Source organism: Cololabis saira, chromosome 23, assembly GCF_033807715.1.
Source record: "Cololabis saira isolate AMF1-May2022 chromosome 23, fColSai1.1, whole genome shotgun sequence".
NCBI lineage: Eukaryota > Metazoa > Chordata > Actinopteri > Beloniformes > Belonidae > Cololabis > Cololabis saira.
In genome coordinates this window covers 29641844-29659921 of record NC_084609.1, presented here as the reverse complement: position 1 = coordinate 29659921, position 18078 = coordinate 29641844, and the positions used below count along the sequence as shown (strand labels likewise).

The following is an 18078-nucleotide window of genomic DNA, read 5'->3' as shown; positions in this document are numbered from 1 at the left end:
CCAAATATTAATGTCCATGGACCACTGGTTCTTGGTAACTGTACCAAATATTAATGTCCATGGACCACTGGTTCTTGGTAACTGTACCAAATATTAATGTCCATGGACCACTGGTTCTTGGTAACTGTACCAAATATTAATGTCCATGGACCACTGGTTCTTGGTAACTGTACCAAATATTAATGTCCATGGACCACTGGTTCTTGGTAACTGTACCAAATATTAATGTCCATGGACCACTGGTTCTTGGTAATTGTACCAAATATTAATGTCCATGGACCACTGGTTCTTGGTAACTGTACCAAATATTAATGTCCATGGACCACTGGTTCTTGGTAACTGTATCAAATATTAATGTCCATGGACCACTGGTTCTTGGTAACTGTACCAAATAATAATGTCCATGGACCACTGGTTCTTGGTAACTGTACCAAATATTAATGTCCATGGACCACTGGTTCTTGGTAACTGTACCAAATATTAATGTCCATGGACCACTGGTTCTTGGTAACTGTACCAAATATTAATGTCCATGGACCACTGGTTCTTGGGGTAACTGTACGGGTCACTGTCAAGTCCAACTGCCTTTAATTTAAGCCCATAATCGTCTGTTATCCCGTCTTCTCCACTAGTTGCAGCTGTTTTTGCTGATGTTTTTGCCACTCAGTGTGAGTAAGGGGGCTGGTCCAGTGGGGAAGTGACGTCAATGCAGACCCTCTATTCTATTCAAATGTAGATTCAGATTCCACCTTTTTACTCATTGAAAGAAAAACCTCACCAATGAACACAGGACCCTTACATGTACATAACACCCTCCCTTCAAGCTGCAGAAAAGAGAATCTGGGGTAGAAATGGAGAACGTCTGAGGGCCTGGTAGCACAGCGGTCTCTCCGTCCCCACCAACACAGACCTCCCTGCTCCAGCTGCCGGGGAGGCTCTACGTGGATCATGTGATACAAATGGTCCGCGCCCAAGCAGGAGGCTTGGCGCTGTAGTCAACGGTGACCTCGCTCTCTTTAGGCTTCTGTTCACCGCATGTATCAAGGCCACAGAACGTCTCAGGGTCGGCATACGGGTTCTCCAGAGCTTTCAGAACTCTGTTAACCTGCAATGATTGCAAATAAGGTGACCGTTGCAAACCTGATAAATAGTCCTTGTCTTGAATAAAATACACAGATACACAGGTCTGTGTTTCTATAAAACTGATGGTTGTTTTTCTTCACCTAATATTAACTTTACAAAAAATAGAGAAAGAATTATGAGAAAATACAGTTCAGTTATACGGGCCAAACTAAGAAAAAAAAAAATTTAAATTACGAAAATAAAGTCGTAATATTACGAGAATAAAGTCGTAATATTACGAGAATAAAGTCGTAATATTACGAGAATAAAGTCATAATATTACAAGAATAAAGTTGTAATTTATGAGAATAAAGTCATAATATTACGAGAATAAAGTCATAATATTACGAGAATAAAGTCGTAATATTACGAGAATAAAGTCATAATATTACAAGAATAAAGTTGTAATTTATGAGAATAAAGTCATAATATTACGAGAATAAAGTCATAATATTACGAGAATAAAGTCGTAATATTACGAGAATAAAGTCGTAATATTACGAGAATAAAGTCGTAATATTACGAGAATAAAGTCGTAATATTACGAGAATAAAGTCATAATATTACAAGAATAAAGTTGTAATTTATGAGAATAAAGTCATAATATTACGAGAATAAAGTCGTAATTTATGAGAATAAAGTCGTAATATTACGAGAATAAAGTCGTAATATTATGAGAATAAAGTCGTAATATTTGTCCTTCATTCAAACACCTTCATAAAGATGTATTATATATAAGCTGGCTGACCTCAGAGAAGTCTCCGCTTTCCGCAGCACGAATTGCATTCTGGGCGATGTAGTTGCGCAGAACGACACGGGGATTGTTGCTGTTCATCACCCGGAGTCTCTCCCTTTTGAGAAGGGACAAGTCACCTGTGCCATCCGACTCACGGCCCAAACGCCTCCTGGTGTTACAAAACCAGAAGAAAATGTGCATTGCTAGAGAGGTTAGTGTTTTCTATGCAGACACTCAATCCAAAAAGAAGCTTTTTTCAAAACCACAGAGACTGTACAAGGAGTCTGTGCTGATGTTGAGCAGTTGCACAATCCACAGTATGTGCAACATGAGACACTGCTCTTAAGAAAATGCACACAAGTTCATCCTGCGCTCGTCTTACACTTATACAGTTTAAAGTACTGTTTAGAGTCCACTTTTTCTAAAGCTCCACTCTCACAAATCTATCCCAGTATCACTGACAAAATGCAACAAATGTCAGGCCTCATCCTGCAGGTTAACTCATATGTTCATATTTTCTACTCCCCCCTTCTCTCTTTTCTCTTTCTTCTTCCTTTTTAGTTATTTGTTTACTTTTTCTTTTTTCTTTCCTTTTTATTCATCTATTTTTTTAATTTATACTGTGTAGCTTTAATACTTAATTATTACTTAAAATAATTTTCAGTTATTTATTTATCGTTATTAATGTTATTTCCGTTGAATTGTGTAATGTTTTGTCCTTAAATCAAGAACATCCTAGGAGGTAGACTGTATATCTTTTTCTCATTCCATCGAGATGCACAGTATTTTTTTATGGTGTCAAATATCTTATATATTGTAGATTGACATACAGAAATAATATGACACTCAATGTAAATGTGTCATTGATGCCTGTTCTACTTTGCCTTACCCCCTAATAAAATATATATATATTATATATATATATATATATATATATATATATATATATATATATATATATATATATATATATATATATATATATATATATATATATATATATATATATATATATATATATATATACATACACACTGTATATATAAAAAATCTACATTTTATTCTCTCCATGTCTTTGTTTGACATAAAAATCCCCAATATTCAACCTAAAATAAATAAACAAACAAATGTAACTCAACGCTTCCTTAACCAAAGATTGATCTTGTTTTACCTGTACTTGCAAACCCAGCGGAGCCAGTCATCACGCAGCTTTTCCTTCAGCGGATCTTCATCGGTCTCAACAATCTCCTTCATCCGCCTGATCAACTCCAGCTGCCGGGCCAGCGCAGGCTGCTCCGCCGCCACCCCACACATCACCGGATCGCTCTCTGCCATGGACAGAATCATTGCCAATTCTCTAGAAATGGAGGAGATGGCAACGTTTGGGAGTTATCCAGAAATCCAGCTCCAGCTCTGCAGGTCTTGCTGTTCCAGGTACAGTTGCGAGAAGAAGTATTTATTCCATAAAATGGGAGCTGGTCTTTAGATTAGCACCATAAACAGACAAACACAATGTGCTAAAGCTGATAAGCAAACAGTTAATTACTACACACCTCCAATCTTGGTTATTAGGACTTTATGTCTATTCAGTCTATGGGTTTGGTTACTCTTTCCTCAGTCACTGTGAATGTTTAGTTCAATGAAGACATGCAACATTACCAATGTTTGTATGTTTTAGCTTACAAACAATGGCACTGCGACTTAAATGAAAATCCAACCCCCCTTTTTATGGTAAATCAGTGTAAAAAAGCTATAAATTCCAGAGGTTATAAACTTCCTGTTGCCATATCTGATACACTTGACTAAATAAGAGACCTTAACTTTAACAGTTTTTGTATATTGCTGTATATGTGTATGTTTTATTATTATTTAATTAATCTTGATTATAATGAAATAGAGTTTAGGGGGTAGGATTTAAGAAGTTTTTACTTCTTCCTACTTCTTTTCGAGCATGTTAATTATGATGGATGCATGTTTTTATTTATATTTTTGTCTTTTTTTTCTTATTTACATTTATTTATTATTGATTATTATTGTTTGGTTTTGTTTTCACTACTGTTTCATGTTCAAAATAAAATTTCAATTCAATTCAACTTACATATTATCCTGGTATGCCTGTTTCCCAATGTTCTAGCATTTAAAAAGAAGAAAACATCAGATGAAAAGAGGATATAAGTCATTTTAAACCTGTCCAGTGTTCAAGAAGAAATAAATAAGCATTTACTGGGAGAATATGGCGGGGCGGCTTGACAGTTCCCATTTATATCATAGCTACTCTGTTTGAAAAAAAAACAAACAACTTATGCTGCTCTTCCATTGTAGGCTGAGTACAGTGCCTTGCAAAAGTATTTGGCCCCCTTGAACTTTGTGACCTTTTTTCCACATTTCAGGCTTCAAACATAAAGATATAGAACTGTATTTTTTTGTGAAGAATCAACAAGTGGGACACAATCATGAAGTGGAACGAAATGTATTGGATATTTCAAACTTTTTTAACAAATAAAAAACTGAGAAAAAAAAACGGATTAACTTTGCATGCCCACTTTTTCAGTTTTTTATTTGTTAAAAAAGTTTGAAATATCCAATACATTTCGTTCCACTTCATGATTGTGTCCCACTTCTTGTTGATTCTTCACAAAAAATTACAGTTTTATATCTTTGTTTGAAGTCTGAAATGTGGCAAAAGGTCACAAAGTTCAAGGGGGCCAAATACTTTCGCAAGGCAATGTAGCCACCTTTAACTCCTCAATAGAGGCACACTGCTGGAGTATGAGGGCCACCACCGGCCCCGCGGCGGCCCTCTCACCATCCCCCTCCTCAGGCCAGCCAACACAACTCAGCAGCTGGAAGGTGTTTGTGAAATCTGCACCTGAAAGAAAAAAAAAGCCCATTGCAGTAATGCTGCACGAAACAGAGCATCAAGTTGCGCAATTACACCCCGATGAGTCTGTTTACCGGTGATGTGCATGACACGCAACAGGTCTGACACGAGCTCGCCGTCTGCTGCCTCTTCTTTCTGAACAAGTCCCAACTTCTTCCTCATGATACCCAGGTAAAAATCCTCATACGTGGGCGTGAAGTCCTCCAGCACGGCTGCTGCTGCTCCTGCATCCAGCTCGGAGCCCAGAGCCTCGGCCAAGCGAGCCAGGTTCCAGCGGCACACGGAGGGCTGGGCCTGGTAGGAGTAGCGCCTTCTCTTGTCTGACGCATTGCAGACAAAATCTGGATCAAACCTGATATGCAGATGGGGTGTTTTTGGTACAAACTAGTGCTGTCAGGCAGTTAAAAAAATTAATCTAATTTATTACAGGATTTATAATTAATTAATTAATCGAATTAATCGCATTTTAATCTCAGAATTCGAATTCTAGGACATTGCAAAATTGCAGTGCATGACTAATGAATTGAATACATTAAAAAGAGAAGATTTGAAATCCACATTTTTATTGGTGAAGTTTGTTTCATAAATGAAATTCAAAAGAAAGAGCTCAAGCACATCAGCAAACCAATTAGGCCAGGTGTATTATTCAAAAATGCAATACAAATACAGTTAAATAAATAAAATAAGGCTGAGTCTCAAATAGGCACTTAAGCAGACTCTCAATTCAAAATTAAAACTAAAGCTGACTCAATACAGCAATTCAAGTACTAGTAGCTGTAACGTTTACAGTGGAACTTATCCGGACATGTTTAGTGTTTAAATGATAATTCAGGCTGGAGTAGCTCCGCTGATGGGAAAATAATTTTTTACCAAATGTACAAATCACCGCGTTCTTGTTGACAGTCCCATCTTCTTTCTTTTTATACATAAACTTGCCGTTCAAAGGCCCCAGCAAAGATTTGCTGGACTGAGTCGTCCAGGTCTGTTGTCACCCTACTTTGTTTGTTTGACTAGCCCAGCGGTCGGCAACCCAAAATGTTGAAAGAGCCATTTTGGACCGCAAAAAATGAAAAGTCTTGTATAAGCCTTAGAATGAAGACAACACATGCTGCATGTATCTATATTAGTTATAACTGGGGGGAGATTTTTTTTTCATTATGCACTTTGAGAAAAAAGTCAAATGTTGAGAAAAAAGTCAAATGTCGAGAAATGTAGAGGTGTGGCAGCCTAGTGGTTACAGAGGAGGGCTGGAGTCTGGAGGACCCAGGTTCAAGCATGTGGATTGCAACCAAAAGTCAACCACCTTGGGCCCCTGAGCAAGGCCCTTAACCCTTACTGCTCCCCGGGCGCCGTGCCATTGCATGGCAGACCACTGCTACTAGTTCAACTAGAAAATGGGTTAAATGCAGAGAAAGAATTTCCCCATTGTGGGATTACTAAGGGAAGCATTTATTTATTTATTTTATTTTAAAAAAGTCGAAATTTCGAGAAAAAAGTCAATGTTGAGAAAAAAGTCAAAATGTTGAGAAAAAAGTCGAAATGTCAAGGAAATAGTCAAAATTTCGTGAAAAAAGTTAAAATGCTGAGAAAAAAGTCGAAATGTTGATATTAAAAAGGAAAGGAAAAAGGAAGAAAAAAAAGAGAGAAAAAGGAAAAAAAAAAAAAAACAAGAAAAAAGGAAAAAAAAAAAGAAAAAACGGTCAAACATTTTTGAAAAAGCTCCAGGAGCCACTAGGGCGGCGCTAAAGAGCTGCATGCGGCTCTAGAGCCGCGGGTTGCCGACCCCTGTACTAGCAGCAGGAGGGAAGTGACCTGCCATTGCCAAGTGGCCTACAGGTCCCTCAATGGGCCAAATTTAAAATGCTCGCGCATTTTGTAATTGCGTTAACTTTCATAACGCGTTAATTCAATTCAATTTTAATTCAATTTTATTTATATAGCGTCTAATACAACAGAGTTGTCTCTAGACGCTTTACAGAGACCCATACCCAGAACATGACCCCCGAGCAGTTATTACATAAACAATGGCAGGTAAAAACTCCCCTAGTGGGAGAAAAACCTTAAGCCAAACAGTGGCAAGGAAAAACTCCCCTTTAGGAGGGAAGAAACCTTGAGCAGGACCAGGCTCATCAGGGGGGACCCTCCTGCCGAGGGCCAGACTGGTGGGTCAGGGACGGCAACAGCACAGCAGGCAGGTGGAAGCAGCAACGGGATGACCGGGGGTGGGGACCGCAGGCCAGCACACAGCTCCCGAAGCTCCGGCCCAATCAGCAAGTCCCAGGTTGGGGTGCAGGGTCAGGAAAAGACTTGTGCTCCGTAATGCAAGCTACAAGCCACCCATGGCCACCTGCAGGACAAAAGAGAGAAAAGGGAGGAGAAGGGGGGGGCAGCAACGGGATGACCAGGGGTGGGGACCGCAGGCCAGCACGCAGCTCCCGAAGCTCCGGCCCAATCAGCAAGTCCCAGGTTGGGGTGCAGGGTCGGGGAAAGACTTGTGCTCCGTAATGCAAGCTACAAGCCACCCACGACCACCTGCAGGTTCCGGTGTCCGGCAAAGGATGCTGCAACATGGACAAAAGAGAGAAAAGGGAGGAGAAGGGGGGGCCAGCACAAGAAACCACAGGAGCGACTCTGGCACACTAAAGTTTACACTACCTAGAGATTTACCAACACCAGCTACAGGTTTACTAAACACTAACTATAGGCTTTACTAAACAGAAATGTTTTAAGTTTAGTTTTAAAGGTGGAGGTGGTGTCAGCCCCCTTAACCCAGATTGGAAGTTGGTTCCATAGTAGTGGCGCCTGATAGCAGAACGCCCGCCCTCCAAATCTACATTTAGATACTCTAGGAACTACAAGTAAACCTGCACTCTGAGAACGGAGAGCTCTGACAGGAACATAAGGCACTATCAGGTCTTGCAAATAATGCGGAGCTAAGCCGTTTTGGGCTTTATACGCAAGTAATACAATTTTAAATTGGATTCTGAATTTTACGGGTAACCAATGGAGCGACGCTAACACTGGAGAGACGTGGTCTCTCCTGCTAATTCCTGTCAGTACTCGTGCTGCTGCATTTTGGATCAGCTGGAGCCTATTCAGCAAATTACTTGGACATCCTGCTAACAACACATTACAGTAATCTAGTCTAGAAGATACAAACGCATGAACTAGTTTTTCTGCATCACTCTGTGAGAGGATTTTCCTAATCTTTGCAATATTACGGAGATGGAAAAAGGCTATTTTACAAACCTGATTGACATATGGTTTCAACGACAAATCCTGATCGAAAATAACACCAAGATTTCTCACAGTTGCACTGGAAGCCATCGCAACACCATCTAATCCCTTCCTAAGATGCTCTGGACCAAGAATGATAACCTCTGTTTTATCTGAATTTAGAAGCAGGAAATTTCTGGACATCCAGTCCTTGATGTCCCTAAGACATGCCTGAAGTTTAACTAACGGTTCTGTTTCATCCGGCTTCATAGACAAATAGAGCTGCGTATCATCAGCATAACAATGAAAGTGTATGCCGTGATTCTGGATTATACTTCCCAACGGCTGCATGTATAAACTGAACAAGATTGGCCCTAGCACTGAACCCTGCGGAACACCATAACAGACCCTTGACTGTTCTGAAGAAACCTCATGTACATGAACAAACTGGAACCTGTCAGATAGATATGATTTAAACCAACGTAGAGCTGTCCCTTTAATCCCAACAACATGCTCTAACCTGTGCAGTAAAATGCCATGATCTATAGTGTCAAAAGCAGCACTGAGGTCCAGTAGAACCAGTATGGACACTAATCCCTTATCTGAGGCCATAAGGAGGTCATTCGTGACTCGAACAAGTGCTGTCTCTGTGCTATGATGCATTCTGAACCCTGACTGAAAGACTTCAAACAGATCATTTCTATACAAATAGTCACATAACTGGCTTGAAACTGCCTTTTCCAGAATTTTAGACACAAATGGAAGGTTGGAAATTGGTCTATAATTAGCTAAGGTGTCTGGGTCAAGAGAAGGTTTTTTAAGTAAAGGTTTAATTACTGCGACTTTGAAAACCTGTGGTACATATCCTAAACTTAGGGATAAGTTAATTTGGTCCAGTATTGTCGTACCAATAAGAGAAAAAATATGTTTGAATAGACGAGTCGGGATGGGGTCTAACATACATGTGGTTGACTTAGCTCTATTAACGAGTGAAGTCAGCTCAGGGAGGTCTATAGGATCAAAACAGTCTAGAGACAAGTCAGAGCCTAGGGAAGTCGCTAAAGCTGAAGAAACACCTACAACCGGCTGGTTGATTTCTTCTCTAATTCTCGCGATTTTACTGTTGAAGAAACCCATAAAGTCCTCACTACTGAGAGCTGCAGGAATGCACGGCTCAACAGAGTTGTGACTCTTTGTCAGCCTGGCTACAGTGCTGAACAGAAAACGTGGGTTACTTTTGTTATCCTCTATCAACGTTGAATAATAAGCTGTTCTGGCTTTGCGAATGGCTTTTTTATATACTATTAGAATAACTTTCCATTCACGATGAGAGTCTACAGACCTACAAGAGTACCACTTCCTTTCCATTTTACGCACGTTTTGTTTCAACATGCGGATATCTGAATTATACCAGGGAGTTAAGCTCCTGTGGCTAGAAACCCTCCTTTTCAAAGGAGCAACTTCATCTAAAGCTGAATGCAACAAATCAGCAGTGTTACTAGCAAGGAAATCAACATCTGCAGAGGTAGAACCCAGGTCACTGGCCTCGACTACATCACTATTTCGCACTGTCGTAAGATAAGCAATGGCCTCCCTAAATTTAACAATAACTTCATCAGACAAACATCTGCTAAAATAATACCTCCTATTTTGCACTTCAACATCAACAAAATTAAATTCAAACGTTATTAAGTAATGGTCGGATAAAAGGGAGTTTACAGGTGACACCAACAGACCATCAGTTTCAACACCGTAGGTGAGAACGAGATCGAGAGTATGATTAAAACAGTGCGTCGGTTTATCCACTTTTTGTGAGATACCCATTGATTCTAGAAGAGAATCGAAGGCTAATTTAAGATTATCGCTTTCAACATCCATATGAATGTTAAAATCACCCACTATGATGAATTTATCTGTGCTGATCAATAATCCAGAAAGGAAATCTGAAAATTCAGACAAAAACTCCAGATACGCACCAGCAGGGGGCCGGTACACTACCACTAACACAACTGGCTTCTCTGATTTCCGGCTCGGAAATTTCAGACCAAGCATGAGGCTTTCAAATGTATTATAGTTGCACTTGGGTTCAATTTTTGTTTGGAGACCGGAGTTATAAATTGCTGCGACTCCTCCGCCTCGGCCCGTGCTTCTAGGAATGTGATGATTAAAGTAGCCGGGCGGAGTTGATTCATTCAAACTAACATACTCTTCCTCCTGTAACCATGTTTCTGTTAAGCAGAAAATATCACTCCTGCTCTCTGTAATTATATCATTTACTAACAGAGACTTAGAGCTTAATGATCGTATATTTAGTAGTCCGCATCTAATTTTTCGGTCTGTAATTGGTACCAAATGTGCATTGGTTTTAATTTTTACAAGGTTATCTTGGTTAACGCCTCTATAACGCTGCACCTGGTGAACTTTTGGAGGGCGGGGAACTGCAACCACTTCTATTTTGCTAGGCACCTGGCCAGAGTCGCCAATATCATGTAATCCTACAGTTTTAGAGTCGCTAATTACATAATGCAATCCTACAGTTTTGTTGGCAGGCGTTGGTCCTTGAGAAGCAACAGATGTGTCGCTGAGTGGGGAAAAACGGTTAGACACATGAAGCGGGTGGTGGTGTTCTGTGAGCCCTTTAAGACTACCCTTCCTCCGAACCGTCACCCAGCTGCCCTGCCTGGCCGGCTGCCGGGGAGCTGCAGGGGAGCGGTTACGCTCAGCTGCTACGGGCCGGTCCGCAGAGGATTCTATCGGACTATGGTCTAGTTGGCCAAACCGGACCTCTAACTGACTAAGCCTCGCCTCCAGCCCTGTTAAACTACAGCTCTGCATCCTGGCCTGGACCCTGCATTGTCAGGGGGAGTGTCTAATAACATTGGCCAGATTTCTAGACATAAGAGCTGCACCATCCCGGGTGGGATGAATGCCGTCCCTTCTAATCAGACCGGGCTTTCCCCAGAATGTCTCCCAGTTGTCAATAAAGTCCACGTCGTTTTCTGAACACCACTGAGACAACCAGCGGCGGAGCGAGAGCATGCGACTAAACATGTCGTCGCTGGTCAGATTGGGGAGGGGGCCAGAAAAACCTACAGAGTCCGACATGGTCTTGGCGTAGTTACACACCGAGACAATATTCATTCTGGTTACTTCCGACTGGCGAAGACGGGAGTCATTAGCTCCGACATTGATGATAACTTTACCATATTTACGATTACCCTTTGCCAGTAGCTTCAAATTTGCTTCTATGTCGCCCGCTCTGGCCCCCGGGATGCACCTAACTAAGGTCTCTGGAGTCGGCTTCACATGTCTGACTATGGAGTCTCCAATCTTAATTAGAAGTGTAATTAATTAATCTAATTAACGCGCTAAACTGACAGCCCTAGTACAAACTTTAGTGCACTGTGAGTCTCATAGTTTTACCATGAGCCTGTAATAGTAAACCTGCCTGGCCTTCACCTCCAGCAGCCTTACTGTACCTGTCCATGAAACCGAAGGGGCCATAGTCCAGAGTGAGACCCAGGATGCTCATGTTGTCCGTGTTAAGGACTCCATGACAAAAGCCCACACACTGCCACTGGGCCACCAGCTTAGCGGTTCGCATCATCACCTGGGGATGATCCAATAAAAACAGATTACTGATATGATTTTACACCTGCAGCAAATGAAACTCTCTAAAGGCAAGACAAGTTTATTTGTACAGCACAATTCAACACAAGGTAATTCAAAGTGCTTTACATCAACATTAAAAGCGGCAAGACGCAATTAAACAGTAACTAACAAATAAAATTAAAGCTGCAAGCAGCGATGAACGGGCCCTCGCGCCCTTGTGCACGTTCAGGCTGCAGTGGAAGCTTGTATGACTTGATGTAGATTCTTCAGGCCTGGACATTTAGTGGATGAAACCAGCCACAACTCTCTATATCAAACCATTCAAAAGTTATGGCAGAAAGTAGGAACTATCAAATATCGACCAATCAGAAGAAGAGGTGGGGCTAATTTGCACCAAATAAGGTGAAGGAGTCAAAACCGAGTCCGATGACACCAGCCACAATTCTTTATGTCAAACCATTCAAAAGTTATGGCAGAAAGTAGGAACTATCAAATATGGACCAATCAGATGAAGGGGTGGTGCGCTTTTTGGCGTCTATCGTCGTCACGGTAACGCTTTTGACTGAGAAAAGTAATGCGTGTTGTCGCAGGATGGAGACGCACATTTTGATGTATAACACACTTGGGGACACGTTACGGTTCGGGCCGCATTAACTGCCAAAGGAATGGCATAAATTGCGCCAAAATTACACAATTAATTAAAAATGGTCGACTTCCTGTTCGGTTTTTCGGCCATGGCGCCAAGAGACTTTTCTTTAAGTTGGGCCATGATACAGGTGTGTACCGATTTTCGTGCATGTACGTCAAACCGTATTGTGGGGCTTGAGGCACAAAGTTTTCCGGGGGGCGCTGTTGAGCCATTAGGCCACGCCCATTAATGCAGACCATTAAATATCAGATTTATCGCCAGGCCTGGCTTGCGTGCAAAATTTGGTGACTTTTGGGGGACGTCTAGGGGGGAAAAAGGCCCTCATTTTGTCGGAAAAAGAAAGAAAGAAAGAAAAAGAAGAAAGGAAAATTCTTACAGATACAATAGGGCCTTCGCACTGTAGGTGCTCGGGCCCTAATGAAATAAAATGGTAAGAAAAGAGGTAAAATAATAAAAAGCACAAGTCTCTAACTCTCTAAAAAATTGTCTATGACATGTGAGTCCTTACCTCTCTGAAGAAAACCCCATTCCTGCTTTTCCTCCTGCTGCCGTGAGCCTGCTGAATGTGAGGATAGAAGGTTTCTACCACGTAGTCCAGCAGCTGGGCGCGGATGTCATGCCTCCCCGCACTGGGGCCCTCCAGGCCGGAGGAGCCGTCTCGGCCCAGAAAGATCTCAAAGGAGCCAAACCTCACGACAAGGAAAAGTTCACACTCTAAACTCTGTTACCTTACAAATGAAGTCATACGTGTGCAGAGCCGGCCCAAGGCATAAGAGAACTAAGCGGCTGCTTAGAGCCCCGTGACCACTAGGGGGCCCCCAAGAGTAAAATAAATAAAAAATAAATGAATAAAATTGTTTTTACATAAATACACATTGACGAGGTACTGTTTATCCAAGTTGAGTGATTTTAATTATAGTTCTAGTTTTGGTAGTACTTTGTTGTTGCACTTAATTGTTGTTCCACTTCAAATTGTTGTTGCACATTGCTGTTGCAGTTTATTTAAAACCAAAACTAAAGTAGATAACGTGTTTACAGTAAATGGTTTATAAATTATCTATTTGATTATTTTATTTGTTTTAGTAGGTCTAAACTAATGACAGAACTATATCACTTTAAATATTAAGTGTAAATCAACCCCAGGCTGCTCTTGTAGCTGAATTTGCTCCCATTTCAGATTAAAACCATAGATGGTAAAAACCTGCCAGACTGACAGTAGGATGATGGAAACAACACTGCTGCAACTGTGCAGCTCTCTGACCTTTTATCTGTTGCTTCTCTGTGTGGCCAGTAGGGGCAGTTGCTGACTTTGATCAATATTAATTGAAAGATTTTTCTGCAAGTTTGTTAATCTGTTGTCTGCTTCCAATCATCTAAATCAGGGCTCGGCAACCCGCGGCTCTAGACCCGCATGCGGCTCTAGAGCCGCCCTAGTGGCTCCTGGAGCTTTTTCAAAAATGTTTGACCTTTTTTTTCTTTATTTTCTTCTCTTTTTCTTTTTGTCTTCTTTTGTCCTTTTTCCATTCCTTTTTAATCTCGACATTTCGACTTTTTTCTCGACATTTCGACTTTCTTCTCGAAATTGTAGTTTAAAAGGAGCCGTCTGTAAGAAATGTCCAAAACTGGTACTGCAGTCACTTTCAAAATATTGTTGAGCGGCGTGTACCCTCCCCCTCCTCCCCCCGACCAGAGGTTGCCAGGTAGGCTGCAGAATGCAGCAGGAACGTAGGCTGCCATGGCTGGGATAATTAGAGCCGAGCTGGCAACCCGGATGCTGAAACAATACTGACTTTGTGATTGGGAGATAGGTGGAGGGTGGAGCTTCAGAAACAATACTGACTTGGTGATTGGGAGATAGGTGGAAGGTGGAGCTTCAGAAACAATACTGACTTGGTGATTGGGAGATAGGTGGAGGGTGGAGCTTCAGAAACAATACTGACTTGGTGATTGGGGGATAGGTGGAGGGTGGAGCTTCAGAAACAATACTGACTTGGTGATTGGGAGATAGGTGGAGGATGGAGCTTCAGAAACAATACTGACTTGGTGATTGGGAGATAGGTGGAGGGTGGAGCTTCAGAAACAATACTGACTTGGTGATTGGGAGATAGGTGGAGGGTGGAGCTTCAGAAACAATACTGACTTGGTGATTGGGAGATAGGTGGAGGGTGGAGCTTCAGACCAAAACAAAAAATGACAACATAAACATCAGTTGAGGGCTGCAACTCCTCTTTTTAAACTGGAATATCCTGGCTTGAGTGCTGTTGTCAGTGACATAAGTATTTGAAATGAACATGATTTTTAAATGTCTGTTGACATATCGGGGTCATTTTATGATTCGTTTTATTATTGCTCTTACATACAGCTCCTTTAACATTAATCTCAACGTTTTCGACTTTTTTCTCAAAATTTTGACTTTTTTCTCGACATTTCGAATTTTTTCTCGACATTTCGACTTTTTTCTCGACATTTCGACTTCTATCTCGACATTTCGACTTTTTTCTCGAGATTGTAGTTCAACATTAATCTCAACATTTCAACCTTTTTCTCGACATTTCGACTTTTTTCTCAACATTTCGACTTTTTTTCTTGAAATTTTGACTATTTCCTCAACATTTCAACTTTTTTCTCAACATTTCGCCATTTGCCATTTGCCTTCATTCTAAGGCTTATACAAGACTTCATTTTTTGCAGCTCCAGACATATTTGTTTTTTGTGTTTTTGGACCAATATGGCTCTTTCAACATTTTGGGTTGCTGACCCCTGGTTTAAATCACTGTGGATTACAATCTAACTACAACAAAACGTTCTTACATCCAATTTTACAAGTGTATTTGTAATGACAGGGAAGAACATGAAATAAGTTTATAGTGGGTGTGTGAATGATCAATAATCAGTATTATTGGCAGTAATAGAGGGCCCCAAAATCACATTTAGCTTAGGGCCCCATGGAGGCTGGGCCGGCCCTGTACGTGTTTCATGTTTCACTGATGAAAGCCAGAAAAACCTGATGAAGGAGGGAGCGAGACGGAGGACCACCGAGCAGCGCTCTAGGGTGCGGTGGCCGCTGTTGAGAGGGTCCCTGTTCACGTAGAGGTCGGAGGTCACGAGGGAGGCTGCGCGGGTGCTGGGGATCCCCAGGGCAGCCATGGCCTCGCTGCAGAGGAACTCTCTGATGCTGGATCGCAGCACCTTCCTGCCATCACCGTCTCTGAGCAAATCACAATCAGGATCATCTACACAACTCTAACTCAAAATTCTTTGACTGTGCAGCACGATTGTCATAGTTGAACGGATGAACAGATTCAGTCAAATAAAGAGAAAGGAGCACTGGTCCACTGGGGGTTGCATATATATTAATGGTTAATACCAAGTTTGGTAAGAACCTAAAGCATATATATGCATTTTAATATATAATCAATTTAATATATAACATATATAATTTTTTTAATTATAATTAATGTTATAAAATATGTGAGGGTTAATACCAAGTTTGGTGAGAACCTAAAGCATATATATACATTTTAATATATAATCAATTTAATATATAACATTTTATATATATATATATATATATATATATATATATATATATATATATATATATTTATTATTAATATAAACATGTGTGAGGGTTAATACCAAGTTTGGTGAAAACCTAAAGCATATACAGTATATGCATTTTAATATATAATATATATTAATATATAGTCAATGTAACATATATATTTTATATATATATATATATATATATATATATATATATATATATATATATATATATATATATATTTATAAACATATGTGAGAGTTAATACCAAGTTTGGTAAGAGCCTAAAGCATATAATTGCATTTTAATATATAATAAATGTAATATACAACATTATATATATATAATAACTATAAAAATATGTGAGGGTTAATACCACGTTTGGTAAGAACCTAAAGCATATATATGCATTTTAATATATAACATTTTATATACACTTTTTTATATATATATATATATATATATATATATATATATATATATAAAATCAATATAAACACATGTGTTTCCCCTCTGGAAGTTGTATCTATCTAAAGTGCACCAAGCAGTTAATCTCTTAAGCAGCTCTAGTTTCACATGACTCTTGTGCAGAGGCTTGATTAAATCTGCTGTGCAACCTTGGGGAACTGTCTGAGAAAATATGATAAATTATCATTTTTGTCACATACACTTTTTAATTCTGTTCATGAGGTTGATTGACAAGCCCACCTGGAGTAGGGTGTGACCCCCGCACCTTTCAGCTGCATCTCCCAGCGCCCCTGGGTGTGTTCCACCTCCCCCAGGTACATGGCGGCTCCGTCCCCCAGCTGTCCGGCGAACAGGCCGAACTGGTGCCCGCTGTAGCAGTGGGCGGCGGGCTGGGAGCCGGGCAGCAGCCTGCAGCCGCCCAGGAGCTCCGGGCCCGCCGGGTCCAGCAGCACCTCCGGGGCGCTCACGCCCAGCAGCCGCAGCGCGGCCGCGGACACGGACACCAGGCGGGGCCGGAGCAGAGGCTGCAGGGACCCGAGCCGGGAGAAACACGCTCCCCGGACCGTCCTGGAGCCGCCCCGCTCCGACTCATCCACGGGGAGCTTCTTCAACACGGTGTTGTTGAAGGGTAGGCGCTCCAGGCCCGAGGAGGAGGAGGAGGACTCCATGATGAGAGGTGCCGCCGCTCAATACACTCCTCACACTGACATTTGCACCCGCACTTCTGATTACAGGTTGCCACCTTTCAGAAATAGAAATAAGGGACGCCCCGATTTCAGCAGCGCAGGAGCCAAAAAAAAAAAAGCCCCAAAACTTCTAAACTGCATAAAAATGTGTTTATTTTATGTGAAAAAACAAAATGCTTTGATTTAAAGTTTAAAGTGCTTTAATAGCATTGAACTTGCACGACTGTACAGACAGACAACCATACTGGGAACTGAAATAGCCTCCTATGCTATGTATGTCCACATCAGCCCAGATGTATAATATAGATACAGGTGAAGAATATGGTGTAAAAGTTAATTTATATCAATAATTCAACTAGAATATGGTGTAAAAGTTAATATATTTCAATAATTCAACTAGAATATGGTGTAAAAGTTAACTTATTTCAATAATTCAACTAGAATATGGTGTAAAAGTTAATTTATTTCAATAATTCAACTAGAATATGGCGTAAAAGTTCATTTATTTCAATAATTCAATGAGAATATGGTGTAAAAGTTAATTTATTTCAATAGTTCAACTAGAATATGGTGTAAAAGTTAATTTATTTCAATAATTCAACTAGAATATGGTGTAAAAGTTAATTTATTTCAATAATTCAACTAGAATATGGTGTAAAAGTTAGCTTATTTCAATAATTCAACAAGAATATGGTGTAAAGTTAATTTATTTCAATAATTCAACTTAAAAGGTTAAACTAATATATTACCTAGTCTTATTACATGCAAAGCAAGATATGTTAAACCTGTAGTTGTTATTTGTTATTTATTTGCTTGCAATATTTCAGTTGATTTGTAATTAGTCCAGAATGTATGACATTTTTGTTTTTTTAATTGCATTACAGAAAATCGCAATATTCTAATTTTCTGAGACAGTCCTGTGTCTGTGTGTGTGTATATATATATATATATATATATATATATATATATATATATATATATATATATATATATATATATATATATATATATACCAAAAATTATATATATTTTTTTGTATAACACTGACGATTTTCACCTGTAAATTGGGTTATTTGTGTTGTGGAAATTGAAAGGACCAATAAACTAAACTAAACTGTAATTCCAGGACTGTCCGCCAGAGGGGGCAGTAACCCGTAGAGA

General features: G+C 40.2%; 1 protein-coding gene across 1 annotated transcript; it reads right to left on the bottom strand.

Moving 5' to 3' along the window:
* Positions 1-367: 367 nt before the first annotated feature.
* selenoo2 (selenoprotein O2) lies at positions 368-16899 on the bottom strand. The gene is made up of 10 exons (XM_061714667.1): positions 16472-16899; positions 15221-15424; positions 12725-12905; positions 11435-11565; positions 4814-5091; positions 4594-4727; positions 3957-3988; positions 3030-3215; positions 1871-2027; positions 368-1105 (listed from the first exon to the last, which is right to left on the bottom strand). The coding sequence occupies exons 1-10, from the start codon at positions 16897-16899 to the stop codon at positions 947-949; spliced, it is 1890 nt and encodes a 629-aa protein (XP_061570651.1). The 3' UTR covers positions 368-946.
* Between the last annotated feature and the right edge of the window lie 1179 nt (positions 16900-18078).

Coding starts and splice junctions, on each gene's coding strand:
- selenoo2 (XM_061714667.1), bottom strand. CDS start 16,899: ATGGAGTCCTCCTCCTCCTCCTCGGGCCTGGAGCGCCTACCCTTCAAC. Junction 15,425..16,471: donor GGGGTCACACCCTACTCCAG/GTGGGCTTGTCA, acceptor TGATTTGCTCAG/AGACGGTGATGGCAGGAAGG. Junction 11,566..12,724: donor ATGGGGTTTTCTTCAGAGAG/GTAAGGACTCAC, acceptor GATCATCCCCAG/GTGATGATGCGAACCGCTAA.